Here is a 14552-nt window from a genome sequence, read left to right as displayed (position 1 = left end):
CCCCCCATCTCTCTCTCTCAAATTACAGAAATAAACATTTTCAAAACATACATGTGGGATATTTAGGGAGAGATAGTTTTGCACATCCAAGTAAAATGTGGCCTAGAAAATAGATTTCTGTTTTGCTAGGGATGTACAAAGGGGAAGTGACATCTTCCAGAGACGCAGCACTACAACCCTATGGACTGTCACATTGGCGAGAATGAAGACGATGATTCTCTGAAGACTTCCATGCCAAGGCCATATAATTTTTTTTATCTTGATATTTTCATTCTGCACATTGTCTCCCTCAGAGCCTGGTGGACCTGCTTGTTCCGCAGAGTGTAGATGACAGGATTCAACAGCGGGGTCACCACTGTGTTCACAAGGGCAGCCTCCCTGTTGGAGTCCAGCTTGTTCGTTTGCTTTGGTTTCACGTATATAAAGACACAGCTGCCGTATATCATGGAGAGGACAATGAGGTGAGACGAGCAGGTGGAAAAAGCTTTCTGTCGCTCCTTGGCTGATGGGAGTCGCACAATTGTGACTACTATGTTGCTGTATGCAATGACAGTTATGATAAGGGATGTCAAAAGGATCAACAAAGCAAGGACAAAGACCAACATTTCAACAGACCTTGTGTCAGAACAGGAGAGATGAATCAGGGCACCAAGGTCACAGAAGAAGTGGGGAATGACATGGGGGCCACAGAAGGATAACTGGGAAACCTTTACTACCGGACTAGTGATGAGAGTGAAGGCCAAAGTGAAGCAGGCAGTGACCAAGAGGAAGCAAGTCTTGAGGTTCATGATGGTTGGGTAATGCAGAGGCTTGCAAATGGCCATGTACCGATCCACAGACATCACTGCTATGAGGAGGAAACCTGCTGCTCCCAGATAGACAAACACAAAGGCTTGTATGAAACAGGCAAGAAAGGAAATGGTTTGCCGGCCTAAAAGAAAGATGACCAGCAACTTAGGAATAACAGCACTTATGAAACAACACTCAAAGAAGGAGAAAATGCTGAGGAAAAAGTACATAGGTGTCTGGAGCCGGGAGTCAGCACAGGTGATGGTGACTATGACAGCATTGCCTGTAATGGATGCCAGGTAGGCCAGCAGGTGCACCAGGAAGAGGACCTTTCCCAGGTGTTGGATGGCAGGAAACCCCTCCAAGGTGAATTCTTGGACAGTGGTCCCGTTCCCCATTTCCATGGGCATCTCTTTCCACAGCATCATCCCTGCTGGTCTTAACCTAAAATCAGCAACCACAAGCTTTTAGAGGAGCATGCTTAAGGTATTTGCCTATCCAAGAAGGTGGCTAGACTGATGGCTAAGTAGTTTAGTCAATTGGTTCTTGAATCAGATGGACCTGAATTCAATACTAGCTCAACAGTGTGTTCTAACCCCTCAGATGGGTCATCTTTGGAAAGTTAGCTAACCTTGTGAACTTCATTTTCACCCTCAGCAAAATGAAACTGATAAGATCTACCTGTTCATGTTCTTGTGAGAATTAAAGCGTGTAACTCACTTGACATATGATGCTAATGTTTCCTGTTGCTCCTCAAGTCTAACTGTAATGCTATGATCTTTAATATAATGCTTAAATATAGCATCAGCCGTAGGCAGGGTTATTGACATTTTTGTAGTTATATATTTTATTGTTTTTAATGATATTATCAGTTTGTAAGTAAACATAAGAGTAATGTTAGTAACATTCCCTTTGAATATCCCTTTTAATAATGCAACACATTCTGTTGCCCAAGCTGTCATCATCATCATCTGTTGAGGATCTATGCTTGTTCTGTGTTGGGTCATTGAAATTCACTATTTCTATGACTCTTCACAATAACTATGAACCCCTTATTTTATAGAAGCAGAAACTGAGGTTTAGAGAGTTCCAGAGAACTTGGGTCACATAGCTGGGACTTTAGCCAGAATACCCAACTCCAGAGTACCTGCTGTTTCCAAATGCGGTGACAAAACATTTTAAAATGGGAGTAAATTTATTGTTGATGATTTCTCAACCTTAAGTGAAAGATTAGCTTCATAGCTTACTTGTTTCTACCCTTAGTTATAATCACTGATGAGTTACTGGCCTGTGGAATGACACAGGGCTTAGAGAGCATCTACTTTAGCTCAAGAATTTTATAGAAGAAACTAGAGACCAGAGACATTGGGTGCTGCTCAACAACAGGACATGAACTGTAAGTCCAGAATTGACCACCCACCCCTTGGGTTCATGCTGGCCTGTGAGGGCAGTGGGACTGACAGTAGGTCACAGGATTAACCTACTTAAGAGGATATTCTGGGAACCTGGCACACATACACTGACTCTTCCATGAAACTCAGTGAACATTCTTCTCTCTTCAGTCCTCTCAATCAATGACTTTTCTCAAGATGGTGTTTGGCTCTAGTATCTCAAAAATAGGCTAAACACTGGGAGTGTGGAATGTGTCACTCTCACTAACCCACTGTGGGCCAGATCCCCTGAAGTGCTGCCTGTGAAACCAAAGTGCTCACCCCCAGCCTGAAGGAGCTTCTGCTTCTGTTCCGGTTGTCCCCAGTAAGTCCACAAATCACCACGGTCCCTTTGGCCAGTCACACATAGGAGTCACCTCATGGCAGGCAGGACTTCCTCCTCTTGCAACTATTATCTTCCAAGAAATCCAGAGCTTGCTGTGGGCTGAGAGGAAAGGAGAGAATTAAACGCATTTATCATAGCCTGTTGTCCTACAGTAGGGTGAATATGCATCCCATGTTGCCAGTGTCTGGCTGACAAAGCCCTCTTTCTATAGCCCAAAATGTTTCATACCACAGCAAGGCTACATGGCAGCCTTGACCACCGACACCCCAGAAAGGAGCAGCTGGAGTAAAACAACCACATTTCACTACTGCCAATTCTGGGCTAGAGCTGGAATCTCAGACTTAGGGTTCTTCTCCCAAGTGGGTAAAAGTCCGCCTAACATGCAACATTGTGGTCTACCTCATTCACCGGCTTCTTATAGGTTTATCCCTGGGTCCTGAGGCAAGGTCCTTCTGCCGTAGTGCTCCACTGTCACTGGTGCACCTGCTCCAAGATACCTTGTACTCCACCATGCTCCTCCATCATATCTTCACCTTTCCATATAGAGAAGCATCCTTGTTTTACTGCATTGACAATGAGAATCTGCTGACATGCAAGTCTGAGGCTCTCTGATATTTTTTATATAAGACTGTTTGGTCACCAAACAGGATGGACCCAGCCAGTGAGCAGAGAGTGCAGCCCCCTAATTTTACTAAATGATGAAGACACAGGGGCAGAAAGTAAAGGCACGGCTGGTGTCCTGGGGGCAGCTAATTGGTCACTGTTGAGAAAAAGTTACTAGGGCAACCCTTATATTTATCTTCTCATTATTTATGGTGACACTGATTCCCAGATGTCCACACTGTTCTCTGCCAAGAGTTTTCAAGAAAACTATATGACAATTTCCCAAGGGTTTCTAAAATCCCAAGCTGAATGTTGCTACTAATTTGAGGTACAAGTCCAGACTACAATTTTCTACATGTGGTATATGCCAGAGCATAGTTGTTAAAAGAACAGATTTTATGAGTAAGAGCTTGTTTACACCCTGGCTTTCATCAGTCTTTTGGGAAGATACTGGTGAAGTCCACCTTTCTTGGTCAACCATTCTTCATGCTTCTACCAATGCTATGATTCTTTTCATTGCATATTTTCATCTAAAAGGTATTTTAATTTTGTTCCACAATATCCTTGAAAAGGAAAGCACACACTTCTTCCTCTTCAGGGAAGAAAAGGAATACTTAGTGGTTTCTATAAAATCTCTAACCTGGCAGGACCCTCTCTCTTTGAAAGTATCTGAGAAGTGGATCCTCAGATTCTTTCTAGATGGAATAGAGGAAGAGATGTGAGCCTTAGGGTGGAGAAGCTGTATCCATAGCAACCATTGGCTTGAAAAACTGCTTCCTCTCCTCGGTACCTCAGCTAGGCTGCAGTGGCAGGAGTGATCCATTTTTCCGTGGCCTTGGCTTCCCATTGAAATACAGAGAAGTGGACTACACTCCCAAGTGTATTTGCAGGCAACCCTGGGGCATATGGTAGCTGTATGGAAATTTGTTCTGCTTGAATCTTCCTTCATAAGTATTGGTCATATTGTAAAGGTCAAGGCAAATATTACAGAAACTTTCACAAGTTTCATGTGGGTTCCACCCTTCCACTAATAGACAAAATCATTTTTATAACATCTCTCCATCAACACACTTTGCTTTCAATCCAGGCCAAACCTGGGTTCCATGGTAATATTCTCAGTTGGAAGTTAGGAAAAATAAAGAATATGGGAGATGAGTTACAGAAGCTGAAACAAAGTGAGACTATACATTTTAATGCTCAGATAAAGGATCCTTTGCATGGGGTATTAATTTTATTCAGTGCCAGATTCATGGTGCAGAAATACCTTACACCTGGGGAGCACCAATGCCAACACAACAGTGGGAGGGTGGGAGGAGAGAGTCTCCATGTGGTTTGATGGAAAGGTTTAGAAAGGGGACACTCAAAGAAATGAGCTGAACTAATTACACTTTGTATCTAGCATAAGGGGTGGTGAACTGACACCAACAAATATTTCAAATTGTTCCACTTTTCTGGATAGTGCCTTCATGGCTCTCCAATACCAATATTTCTTCATGTTTTTTGATGTAGTCTCAATGCAATATTTTTGCTTTTTTTTACCTTGCCTCAGCAACATTTCTAGAAAGAAATTGCTATGGCCTATGTCAAAGAGGTAACTGCCTGTATTCTCCTCTAGGATTTAATGGTTTCCTGTCCCACGTTTAGATCATTCATCCATTTTGAATTTATCTTTTTGTATAGTGAAAGAAGGCGGTGCAGTTTCATCCTTTCGCATGTTGCTGTCCAGTTTTCCCAAACACCATTTGTTGAAGAAACTGTCTTTTTTCCATTGGATATTCTTTCCTGCTTTGCCAAAGATTAATTGACCACGTAGTTGTGGCTCAGTTCTGCATTTTCTATTCTGTTCCATTGATCTATGTGTCTATTTTTGCTCTATTACCATATTGTTTTGATTACTACAGCTTTGTAATATAACCTGAAATCCAGAATCATGATGCCCCCATCTTTACTTTTCCTTTTCAAGGTTGCTGTGGCTATTGTGGTTCCATACAAATTTTAGGATTGTTTGTACTAGCTCTGTGAAAAATACTGTTGGTAATTTCATATGGATTACATTAAATGTGTAGATTCCTATAGGTAATATAGACATTTTAACAATATTTGTTCTTCCAATCCATGAGCATGAATGTCTTTCCATTTCTCTGTGTCCTTTCAGTTTTCTTCATCAGTGTTTTATAGTTTTCAGAGTACAGGTCTTTCACTTCTTTGGTTGGTTTATTCTTTAGTATCTTATTGCTTTTGTTGCATTGGTAATGGAATTGATTTCTTAATTTCTCTTTCTCCTGCTTCATTATTGGTGTCTAGATATGCCACAGATTTCTATACATTGATTTTGTATCCTGCAATGTTACTGAATTTGTAAGTCAGTTCTAACAATTTTTTGGTGGTGTCTTACGGGTTTTCTCTATAGAGTATCATGTCACCTGCAAATAGTGAAACTTTGTCTTCTTCTTTGCCAATATGGGGGCCATTATTTCTTTTTGTTGCCTGATTGCTGAGGCTAGGATTTCCAGTACAATGTTAAAGAACAGCAGTGAAAGAGGACATCGCTGTCTTATTCTTGATCATAGAGGAAAAGCTCTCAGTTTTTCCCCATTAAGGTTCATATTAGCTGTGGGTTTTTCATATTTGGCCTTTAAAATGTTGATGTATGTTCCCTCTTACCGTACTTTGTTGAGGGTTTTTATTATGAATGGATGTTGTACTTTGTCAAATGCTTTTTCTGCATCTATTGAGAGGATCGGATGGTTCTTATCCTTTCTTTTATTAATATTGTATATCACATTGATTGATTTGCAAATATTGAACCACCCTTGCAGCCCCAGAATAAATCCCACTTGATTGTGGTAAATGATTCTTTTAATATATTGTTGGATTCAATTTGCTATTATTTTATTTAGAATTTGTTTTTGTTTTGTTTTGTTTTAAATATAATTTATTATCAAATTGGCTCACATACAACACCCAGTGCTCATCCCAACAAGTGCCCTCCTCAATGCCCATCACCCATTTTCCCCTTTCCCCTCACACCCATCAACCCTCAGTTTGTTCTCCGTATTTAAAAGTCTCTTATGGTTTGCCTCCCTCCCTCTCTGTTTGTAACTATTTTTCCCCCTACCCTTCCCCCATGGTCTTCTGTTAAGTTTCTCAAGATCCACATATGAGTGAAAACATATGATATCTGTCTTTCATTATTTAGAATTTTTGAATCCACGTTCATCAGGGACATTGGCCTGTATTTCTCCTTTGTAGTGGAATTGTTGTCTGGGTTTGGTGTCAAGATAATGCTGGCCTGATAGAATGAGTTTGGAAGTTTTCCTTCTATTTCTATTTTTGGAACAGTTTGAGAAGAATAGGTGTTAATTCTTCCTTAAAAGTTCGTTAAAATTCACCCGTGAAGCCATCTGGCCCTGGACTTTTTTTGTTGGGAGACTTTTTTTTATAACTGATTCAAATTCTTTGCTGGTTATCAGTCTGTTCAAGTTTTCTATTTCTGCCTGCTTCAGTTTGGGGTGTTTATATGTTTCTAAAAATTTATCAATATCTTCCAGATTGTCCAATTTATTGGAATATAATTTTTTGTAATATTGTCTTCTTTTTTGTTGTTCTAAAAAATGTGATTTATTTTATTTTTAAATGTTTATTTATTTTCAGAGAAAGTGCATGTTCATGAGCAGGGGAGGGGCAGAGGAAGAGAGAGAATCCCAAGCAGGCTTCACACTGTCAGTGCGCAACCTGATGTAGGGCTCTATCTCATGAACCATGAGATCATGATCTGAGCCAAAATCAAGTGTTGGATGTTTAACTGACTGAGCCACTCAGGCACTCCCATAATATTCTCTTCTGGATGTTTATATTTCTGTGGTGTTGGTTTTTATTGCTCCTCTCTCATGTGTGATTTTATTTATTTGGGTACTTTCTCTTTTCTTTTTGATAAGTCTGGCTGAAGGTTTATCAATTGTACTAATTTTTTCAGGGAACCAGCTCCTAGTTTCACTGATGTGTTCTACTCTTTTTGGGGGCTTTTCTATATCATTTACTTCTCCTGTAATCTTTATCTCCCTGCTTTTGCTGGCTTTAGGTTTCATTTGTTGTTCTTTTTCTAGTTCCTTTAGGTGTAAGATTTGGTTGTTTATTTGAGATTTTTCTTGACTCTTGAGGTAGGCCTGTATTGCCATATAATTTCCTCTTGGAATTGCTTTTGCTGCATCCCAAAAGTTTTGGACCACTGTGCTTTCATTTTAATTTGTTTCCATATATACTTTTTAAATTTCTTTTCAAAATTCCTGGTTGACCCATTCATTCTTTAGTTGCATGTTCTTGAACCCCCATGTATTTGTGGGGTTTCCAAACTTTTTCTTGTGGTTGACTCCAAGTTTTGTAGTATTGTGCTCAGAAAAAAAATGCATGGTATGATTTCAATCTTTCTGTGTTTGTTGAAGTCTGATTTGCTACCACTGTGTGATCTATTCTGGAGAATGTCCCATTTGCACCTAGTCTCTTTGTATTTGTTGAGGCCTTATTTGTGACCTAATATGTGATGGATTCTGGAGACTATCCCATTTGCACTGAAAAGAATGTGTACTCTGCTGTTGTAGGATGGAATGTTGTGAATATTTCTAAGTCCATCTGGTCAGTGTATCATTCAGAGCCATTTTTTCCTTGTTTATTTTCTGTTTAGATGATCTGTACATTGATGTAAGGGTGGTGTTAAAGCCCCTTACTATTACTGTATTATTACCAATGAGTTATTTTATGGTTGTTATTGTTTTATATATTTGGGTGTCTCCATGTTGGGTGCATGAATAGTTACAACTTTTATATCTCATTGTTGGATTGTCCCCTTTGTTATGATATGGTGCCCTTTTTCATCTCTTGCTAGTCTTTGTTTTAAAGTCTATTTTGTCGATATAAGTATTGCTACTCAGGCTTTCCTTTGATTTATATGCATGATAAATGGTTCTCCATCCCCTCACTTTCAATATGCAGGTGCCTTTAAGTCTAAAATGAGTCTCTTCTAGGCAGCATATAGGTGGGTCTTGCTTTTTGATCCATTCTGGCTCCCTATGTCTTTTGGTTAGAGAATTTAGTCCAATACAGAGTAATTATTGATATGTATTTAGTGACATTTTATTACTTGATTTGTCATTGCTGTTGGAGATTCTTTCTCATCTTTGTCACTTTTGGTGTTTCTTTTTATTTTTAATTTTTTTTTAACGTTTATTTATTTTTGAGACAGAGAGAGACAAAGCATGAACGGGGGAGGGTCAGAGAGAGGGAGACACAGAATCCGAAACAGGCTCCAGGCTCTGAGCTGTCAGCACAGAGCCCGACGCGGGGCTCGAACTCACAGACCGCGAGATCATGACCTGAGCCGAAGTCGGCCGCTTAGCCGACTGAGCCACCCAGGCGCCCCACTTTTGGTGTTTCTTTACACTCAAAGAGTCCCCTTTAATATTCCTTGCAGGGCTGGTTTAGTGGCCACGAACTCCTTTAGTTTTTGTTTGTCTTAGAAACTCTTCATCTCTCTTTCTATTCTGAATGATAGCCTTACTGGATAAAGCATTCCTGACTGCATATTTTTCCCATGCAGTACTATAAATACATTATGCCACTCCCTTCCAGTTGCCAAGTTTCTATTGAGAAATCTACAGCTAGCCTTATGAGTCTTCCCTTGTAAGTTAAGGACTTCTTTTGTCTTGCTGCTTTTAGGATTTTTTTTAATTGCTGTATTTTGCAAATTTAACCACAATACATCTTGGTGTTGGCCTACTTTTGTTTATTTTGATGGGAACTTTTTGTGCCTCCTGGATTTGGATATCTGTTTCTTTCCCTAGATTAGGGAGATATTCAGCTATTATTTCCTCAATTTTCTGCCCCCTTTCTCTCTCTTCTTCTTCTGGGACTCCTATAATATGAATGTTATTGTGTTTGATGAAGTTGCTGAGTTCCCTAAGTCTATTCTCATATTCTATAATTTTTTACTTCTCTATTTTGTTCAGCTTATTTTCCATTATTTTGTCTTCTATATCACTAACTCATTCCTCTGTTTCTTCCAGCATACTGTTCATTGCATCAAGCCTGTTTCCAATCTCAGGTTTTGCATTATTCATTTCTGACTGATTCTTTTTTAACAGTGTGAATTTAAGGTGGTGGGCAAGTGAATCTAATTAGTGTAAAGGGTGGATTGAAGAAGACACTGCTAGGCCCCACCCATATTACCTTGGATTCAACTTGACAGGCAGCCTATAGGTTGTTTACTATAAATTCCTGCAAACTCTGTCAGTGCACTATTTTTGGCCCTGGGAGCACATTTTTCTGTGCATAAGACAAGCCAGAAGGGCTAGCGAAAGAACACTCCCACAAGCAATCCTCAATGGATGATGGGTGCAGAATTGTTATATACATACCCCATCTTCTTTTCTTCTGGGTTTGAATAATTCATAAGAATGTATTATACTGCACACAGAATTCCACAGTGAGATTGGGCTCCAATTTCCCAGAAGGGTAACTGGCTTGGTAATACACAATTCTTTTTACTATAGCACTTTCCCTCCTCCCTACTGGTCATTCATAGAATAAACTCTCCAGTAAACTACTTGTCTTCAAATTCTTGCTTCTGGGTCTGCTTCTGGAGTAACTCAAACCAAAACATTGAATTTTTTTCAACTCCCTAGTTTATTTCTCCTGAAATTGACACCTTCTCTGCAAATTGTATACCTACTAATACTAAGAAGTTTCCTCTGTGAATCAATCCTTCAATTTTCATGGGCTGTCATATGAGAAACATCTTTAACAAAGTAATACTTTTCATTCTAAAATAACTGATTTCAAGGAGTTAATTAAGGACTTTCTGTTCCACCGAGGTGAAATAACCCTTTCCCCCCCAGGTCTTCCCTCTTTAAATTAGATACCCTGGACATAACACAACAAAGAATGACAGAAAGATTCTGAAAAATAGAAAGAAGATAGTAGATGGCCTAGGGACCTTGGGACTTGAGGAATGATATGGCAGTCGTTTCCCTGGGTTTCTTTATTGCCTTTATTTTTTTTTAATTTTTTATATTAAATATAATTTATTGTCAAATTGGTCTCCATACAACACCCAGTGCTCATCCCAACAGGTGCCCTCCTCAATGACCATCACCCACTTTCCCCTCTCCCCCACCCTCCATCAACCCTCAGTTTGTTCTCAGTATTTAAGAGTCTCTTATGGTTTTCCTCCTTCCCTCTCTGTAACTATTCCCCTGTCCCCTCCTCTGTAGTCTTCTGTTAAGTTTCTTAGGATCCACATACTGAGATACCTCATTGCCTTTCATATATCCCAGACAGGGTGCTTCAGAAGCCTCCAACTCAGAACCGACAGATTCTTTTAAATAGTTAAAAAAAAACAAAAACAAAACTTTTCCCCCTAACCCAAACTTGGAGAAGAATGCCCTAATAACGGAATTTTTATCAATACTAACCCTACTCCATCCAAATACCAACAGAAAAACCATACCTTCTTCTAGTGGCTTCATCTGAGTCAAGCAAGGAGTATCTTCCCTGCTCATTCATGATAAAAAACAAAAATAAACTCATAATAAGCTAGGAGTACAGGGTAACTACCTCAACTTAATAAATAGCATCTACAAAAATACCTAGAGGTTCATCCCCTACACTAGTCTGGTTCATGAGGTCAGGCTGTGAAAATTGGAAGAGGTGGCTATTTTATCTAATGCACAGAAACCAAAAGCAGATAATTCTCAGGAGTTCCCTGCCTTTAGATTAGGTTCAGAAATTATCTTCTTCTTTGGAGAAAGGAGGGACATAGACACAACAGTCCTTGGAAGACCATAACCCCCAGGACAGTTTATAATCAGACAATTCCCAGACATAAAAATCTAAATCACTCAACATTCTTTGATAGTCTAAAGTTCTTCCTAATCAGAATATGCCTTAAATATAAGGAATTATCAAATCAAGCAGGAAAGGAATATACACAATCAAATCAGACACAGTAAAAATCAAATGCACACCATGTACATGTCGTGTCAGATGTGACAGGTACTACTTCCCATTAGGGCCAATTGTCTTCAGTGGGGAGGGAGCCACCTACTCCAAGAAGCTACAAACACAATAACTGACCCAATTTTAATCCATTTTTTAATTATCAATGCATTCATTTTCCTTTTAAACTTTCCTAATTATGAGTTCTGTTAGTTTGCTGCATAAAATGTTGACCATAATTTAGCTTAACCTGAAAGATGGTGGCAGCTCCCACACCTAAAATCACATTGGGAGAAAATATCTCTTACATGTGGGGAGAGAATCTGGTAGTGGGATCACCTATTTTTCAGTAACCTACTGGGACCAAGCCTTGGCAATATCAATTACAGGGGGAAAAGTTGAACAAATTAAAAAGTTTTGCCTTTTATTTATGTTTCAAGAAAGAATTAAAGACAATTTTATTGGTTACATTTGATACACTAGAAGATGACAATGTCAAAGTGCCTAACCACCTCTAGGTTACCCTGAGCTACTTATGCCTCTAAAACCAATTGACCCAAAGAAAGAACCAGCTTACTGCTGGTTCATTTACATAAAAGATACAATTAATGAAATACCATTAATTTTCATTAGGCTATTATATGACTTTATGTAATTTTCAGAAACAATTTGTTTCTAAAATTTCAAACCATGAATACATAAAATGGTAATGTTTTCTATGTTTTCTTAGGTATCAGAAAACTCAAGCATAAGAATGTACCAGCAATTATTATTATTTTATTGACAACTTTTTAAATTCTTAGCTTAAAAAAATTATATTTTATGATTTATGTATACTAGGTTCTCCACAGAGAACCTAGTTGTTTGAATTGAATTCATAAAAGACCACTGAGTAGAAAATCAAGATATCCTTCAGCATAATATAGAGAACTAAGATGAATTTTCAAATAGTGAAAAGTATTGCATTGCAAAGTAAGATAGTACCCATCTAGATGAAATTAGCATATGCTAGATCACTATATGTAGAGATTCTATAGGAAAGATTTCTGCAATAATGGGAAATTGAACTAGAAGACCAAGAAGATCCACTTACCCTCCAAAGCTCTGTTTCTGCAACCTCACCCTGGACAGAGCATCCCTCAGAGCCTGGTGGACCTGCTTGTTCCGCAGAGTGTAGATGACAGGGTTCAACAGTGGGGTCACCACTGTGTTCACAAGGGCAGCCTCCCTGTTGGAGTCCAGCCTATTTGTTTGCTTTGGTTTCACGTATATAAAGACACAGCTGCCGTACATCAGAGAGAGGACGATGAGGTGAGAGGAGCAGGTGGAGAAAGCTTTCTGTCGCTCCTTGGCTGATGGAAGTCGCACAATTGTGACTACTATATTGCTGTATGCAATGATGGTTAAAATGAGAGATATCAGAATGACAAGCAGAGCAAGGAAGAAGACATATATTTCAACAGACCCAGTGTCAGAACAAGAGAGATGAATCAGGGAGCCGAGGTCACAAAAGAAATGAGAGATGACATTGGGGCCACAGAAGGATAACTGAGAAACCTTGAGCACCAGACCAGTGATCAAGATGAAGGACAAAGCATTGCAGAAGAAAGCCAGAAGGAAACTAACCCTCAGGTTCATGATGGCCGGGTAGTGCAGAGGTTTGCAAATGGCCAGGTATCGATCCAAGGACATCACAGCCATCAGGAAAAAAATTATTGACCCAAAAAACAGAAAAGAAAAGGCTTGTGTGAGACAAGAAGTAAAGGAAATTGTTTGCCTTCCTGAAAGAAAGATGGACAGCAGTTTAGGAATAACTGTGGTAATAAAACAGCATTCAGAGAAAGAGAAAGTGCTGAGTAAAATATACATTGGTGTCTGGAGGCGATGGTCAACCCAAGTGATAATGATGATCACCATATTTCCTGTGATAGAGGCCAGATATGCCAGCAGATGCATCAGGAAGAAGATGTTCCCCAGGTACTGGATGGCAGGAAACCCTTCCAGAATGAATTCTTGGATTGTTGTCTCATTCCTCACCTCCATGTTTATCTCCATTTCTCTGTCATCAACTCTGTTGGATCTGTTAAACAGACAACACTATCATCAAGTGATTCCTATCATCAAAGAATAAAAAATTTAAGTCATGGCCACTATTAAAAACATAACTACTACTTGCAGCTACAACTCTGAATGAGGGCTTATTTTGTATCATTTAAATGCTGTATTATAAAAGATTTTGAACTTTTTCTATTATTAAATTGTAAAAATTGAAGGCTTATTGTTTATTTTTGAAAATAAATTTTAATGTGCAACTTTACTTTTTTGGAAAATATTTTTTTTAATATTTTATTTATTTTTAAGACAGAGAGAGACAGAGCATGAGTGGGGATAGGGCAGAGAGAGATGGAGACACAGAATCTGAAGCAGGATCCAGGCTCTGAGCTATCAGCACAGAGCCCAACATGGGGCTCGAACTCAAACTGTGAGATCATGACCTGAGCCGAAGTCGGATGCTCAACCGACTGATCCACCCAGGCGCCCCGGAAAATATCTTTAATAAGTCCATAAGGTAAAGAATGCAAATTGAAAATTATTGTTTACACATAATGTATAAAACTAACAGATAACAATGAAGATTATCATCCCACAAAGAATATTTTTATGGGGTCACAGTTTTAATTTCTATACTTCAGGTATAATATGCAATATATGAAGTTCTCCTATGTACTGACTTCAGTCCTCTGGAAATAGAAACTGTGGGGGGCGGGCACCTGGGTGGCTCAGTCGGTTTAGCATCCAATTCTTGATCTGGGTTCAGTTCACGATCTCACAGTTCATAAGTTCCAGCCCCACATCAGGTTCTGCACTGATGGTGTGGAGCCTGCTTGGGATTCTGTCTCTCTTTATCTCTGCCCTTCTCCCACTGGTGCACACTCTATAAATACATACATACATACATACATGAAAGAAAGAAAGAAAGAAAGAAAGAAAGAAAGAAAGAAAGAAAGAAAGAAAGAAAGAAGGAAAGAAAGAAGAGAAAAGAAAAAAGAAAAGAAAAGAAAAGAAGAAAAGAAAAGAAAAGAAAAAAGAAAAAGAAATTGGCAAGGGGATCATTTTCCTATTAGCATGTTCCAAACCAGTTATTTTCCTAACCTGAAGTTGGTTCAGCCTGAGTTCTTTACCCAAGACCTTAAGAGTAAGCAAGAGAGTGTTATGCTAAGTGAAATAAGTCCTACAGAGAAAGACAGATACCGTATGTTTTCACTCTTATGTGGATCCTGAGAAACTTAACAGAAGACCATGGGGGAGAGGAAGGGAAAAAAAAAGTTAGAGAGGGTGGGAGGCAAACCATAAGAGACTCTTAAAAACTGAGAATAAACTGAGGGTTGATGGGC

General features: G+C 39.1%; 2 protein-coding genes across 2 annotated transcripts; both read right to left on the bottom strand.

Moving 5' to 3' along the window:
- Positions 1-254: 254 nt before the first annotated feature.
- LOC125933353 (olfactory receptor 6C74-like) lies at positions 255-1224 on the bottom strand. The gene has a single exon (XM_049646361.1). The coding sequence runs from the start codon at positions 1215-1217 to the stop codon at positions 255-257; it is 963 nt and encodes a 320-aa protein (XP_049502318.1). The 5' UTR covers positions 1218-1224.
- Positions 1225-2509: 1285 nt separating this feature from the next.
- On the bottom strand, positions 2510-13212 carry LOC125933349 (olfactory receptor 6C74-like). The gene is made up of 2 exons (XM_049646356.1): positions 12251-13212; positions 2510-2664 (listed from the first exon to the last, which is right to left on the bottom strand). Exons 1-2 carry the CDS (start codon positions 13210-13212, stop codon positions 2598-2600), a joined length of 1029 nt encoding a protein of 342 aa, XP_049502313.1. The 3' UTR covers positions 2510-2597.
- Between the last annotated feature and the right edge of the window lie 1340 nt (positions 13213-14552).

The sequence above is a fragment of the Panthera uncia genome, chromosome D2, assembly GCF_023721935.1.
Source record: "Panthera uncia isolate 11264 chromosome D2, Puncia_PCG_1.0, whole genome shotgun sequence".
NCBI classification, from domain to species: Eukaryota; Metazoa; Chordata; class Mammalia; order Carnivora; family Felidae; genus Panthera; species Panthera uncia.
Note: the sequence above shows the minus strand (reverse complement) of the source record. Positions and strands in the feature narration are given on the sequence as shown.

Excerpts from the sequence above, each read along its gene's own strand:
- LOC125933353 (XM_049646361.1), bottom strand. The coding sequence starts at position 1,217 with ATGATGCTGTGGAAAGAGATGCCCATGGAAATGGGGAACGGGACCACT.
- LOC125933349 (XM_049646356.1), bottom strand. The coding sequence starts at position 13,212 with ATGGAGATAAACATGGAGGTGAGGAATGAGACAACAATCCAAGAATTC. Across the intron at positions 2,665-12,250 it reads CAGAAACAGAGCTTTGGAGG|CCCACAGCAAGCTCTGGATT; the intron begins GTAAGTGGATCT and ends CTTTCCTCTCAG.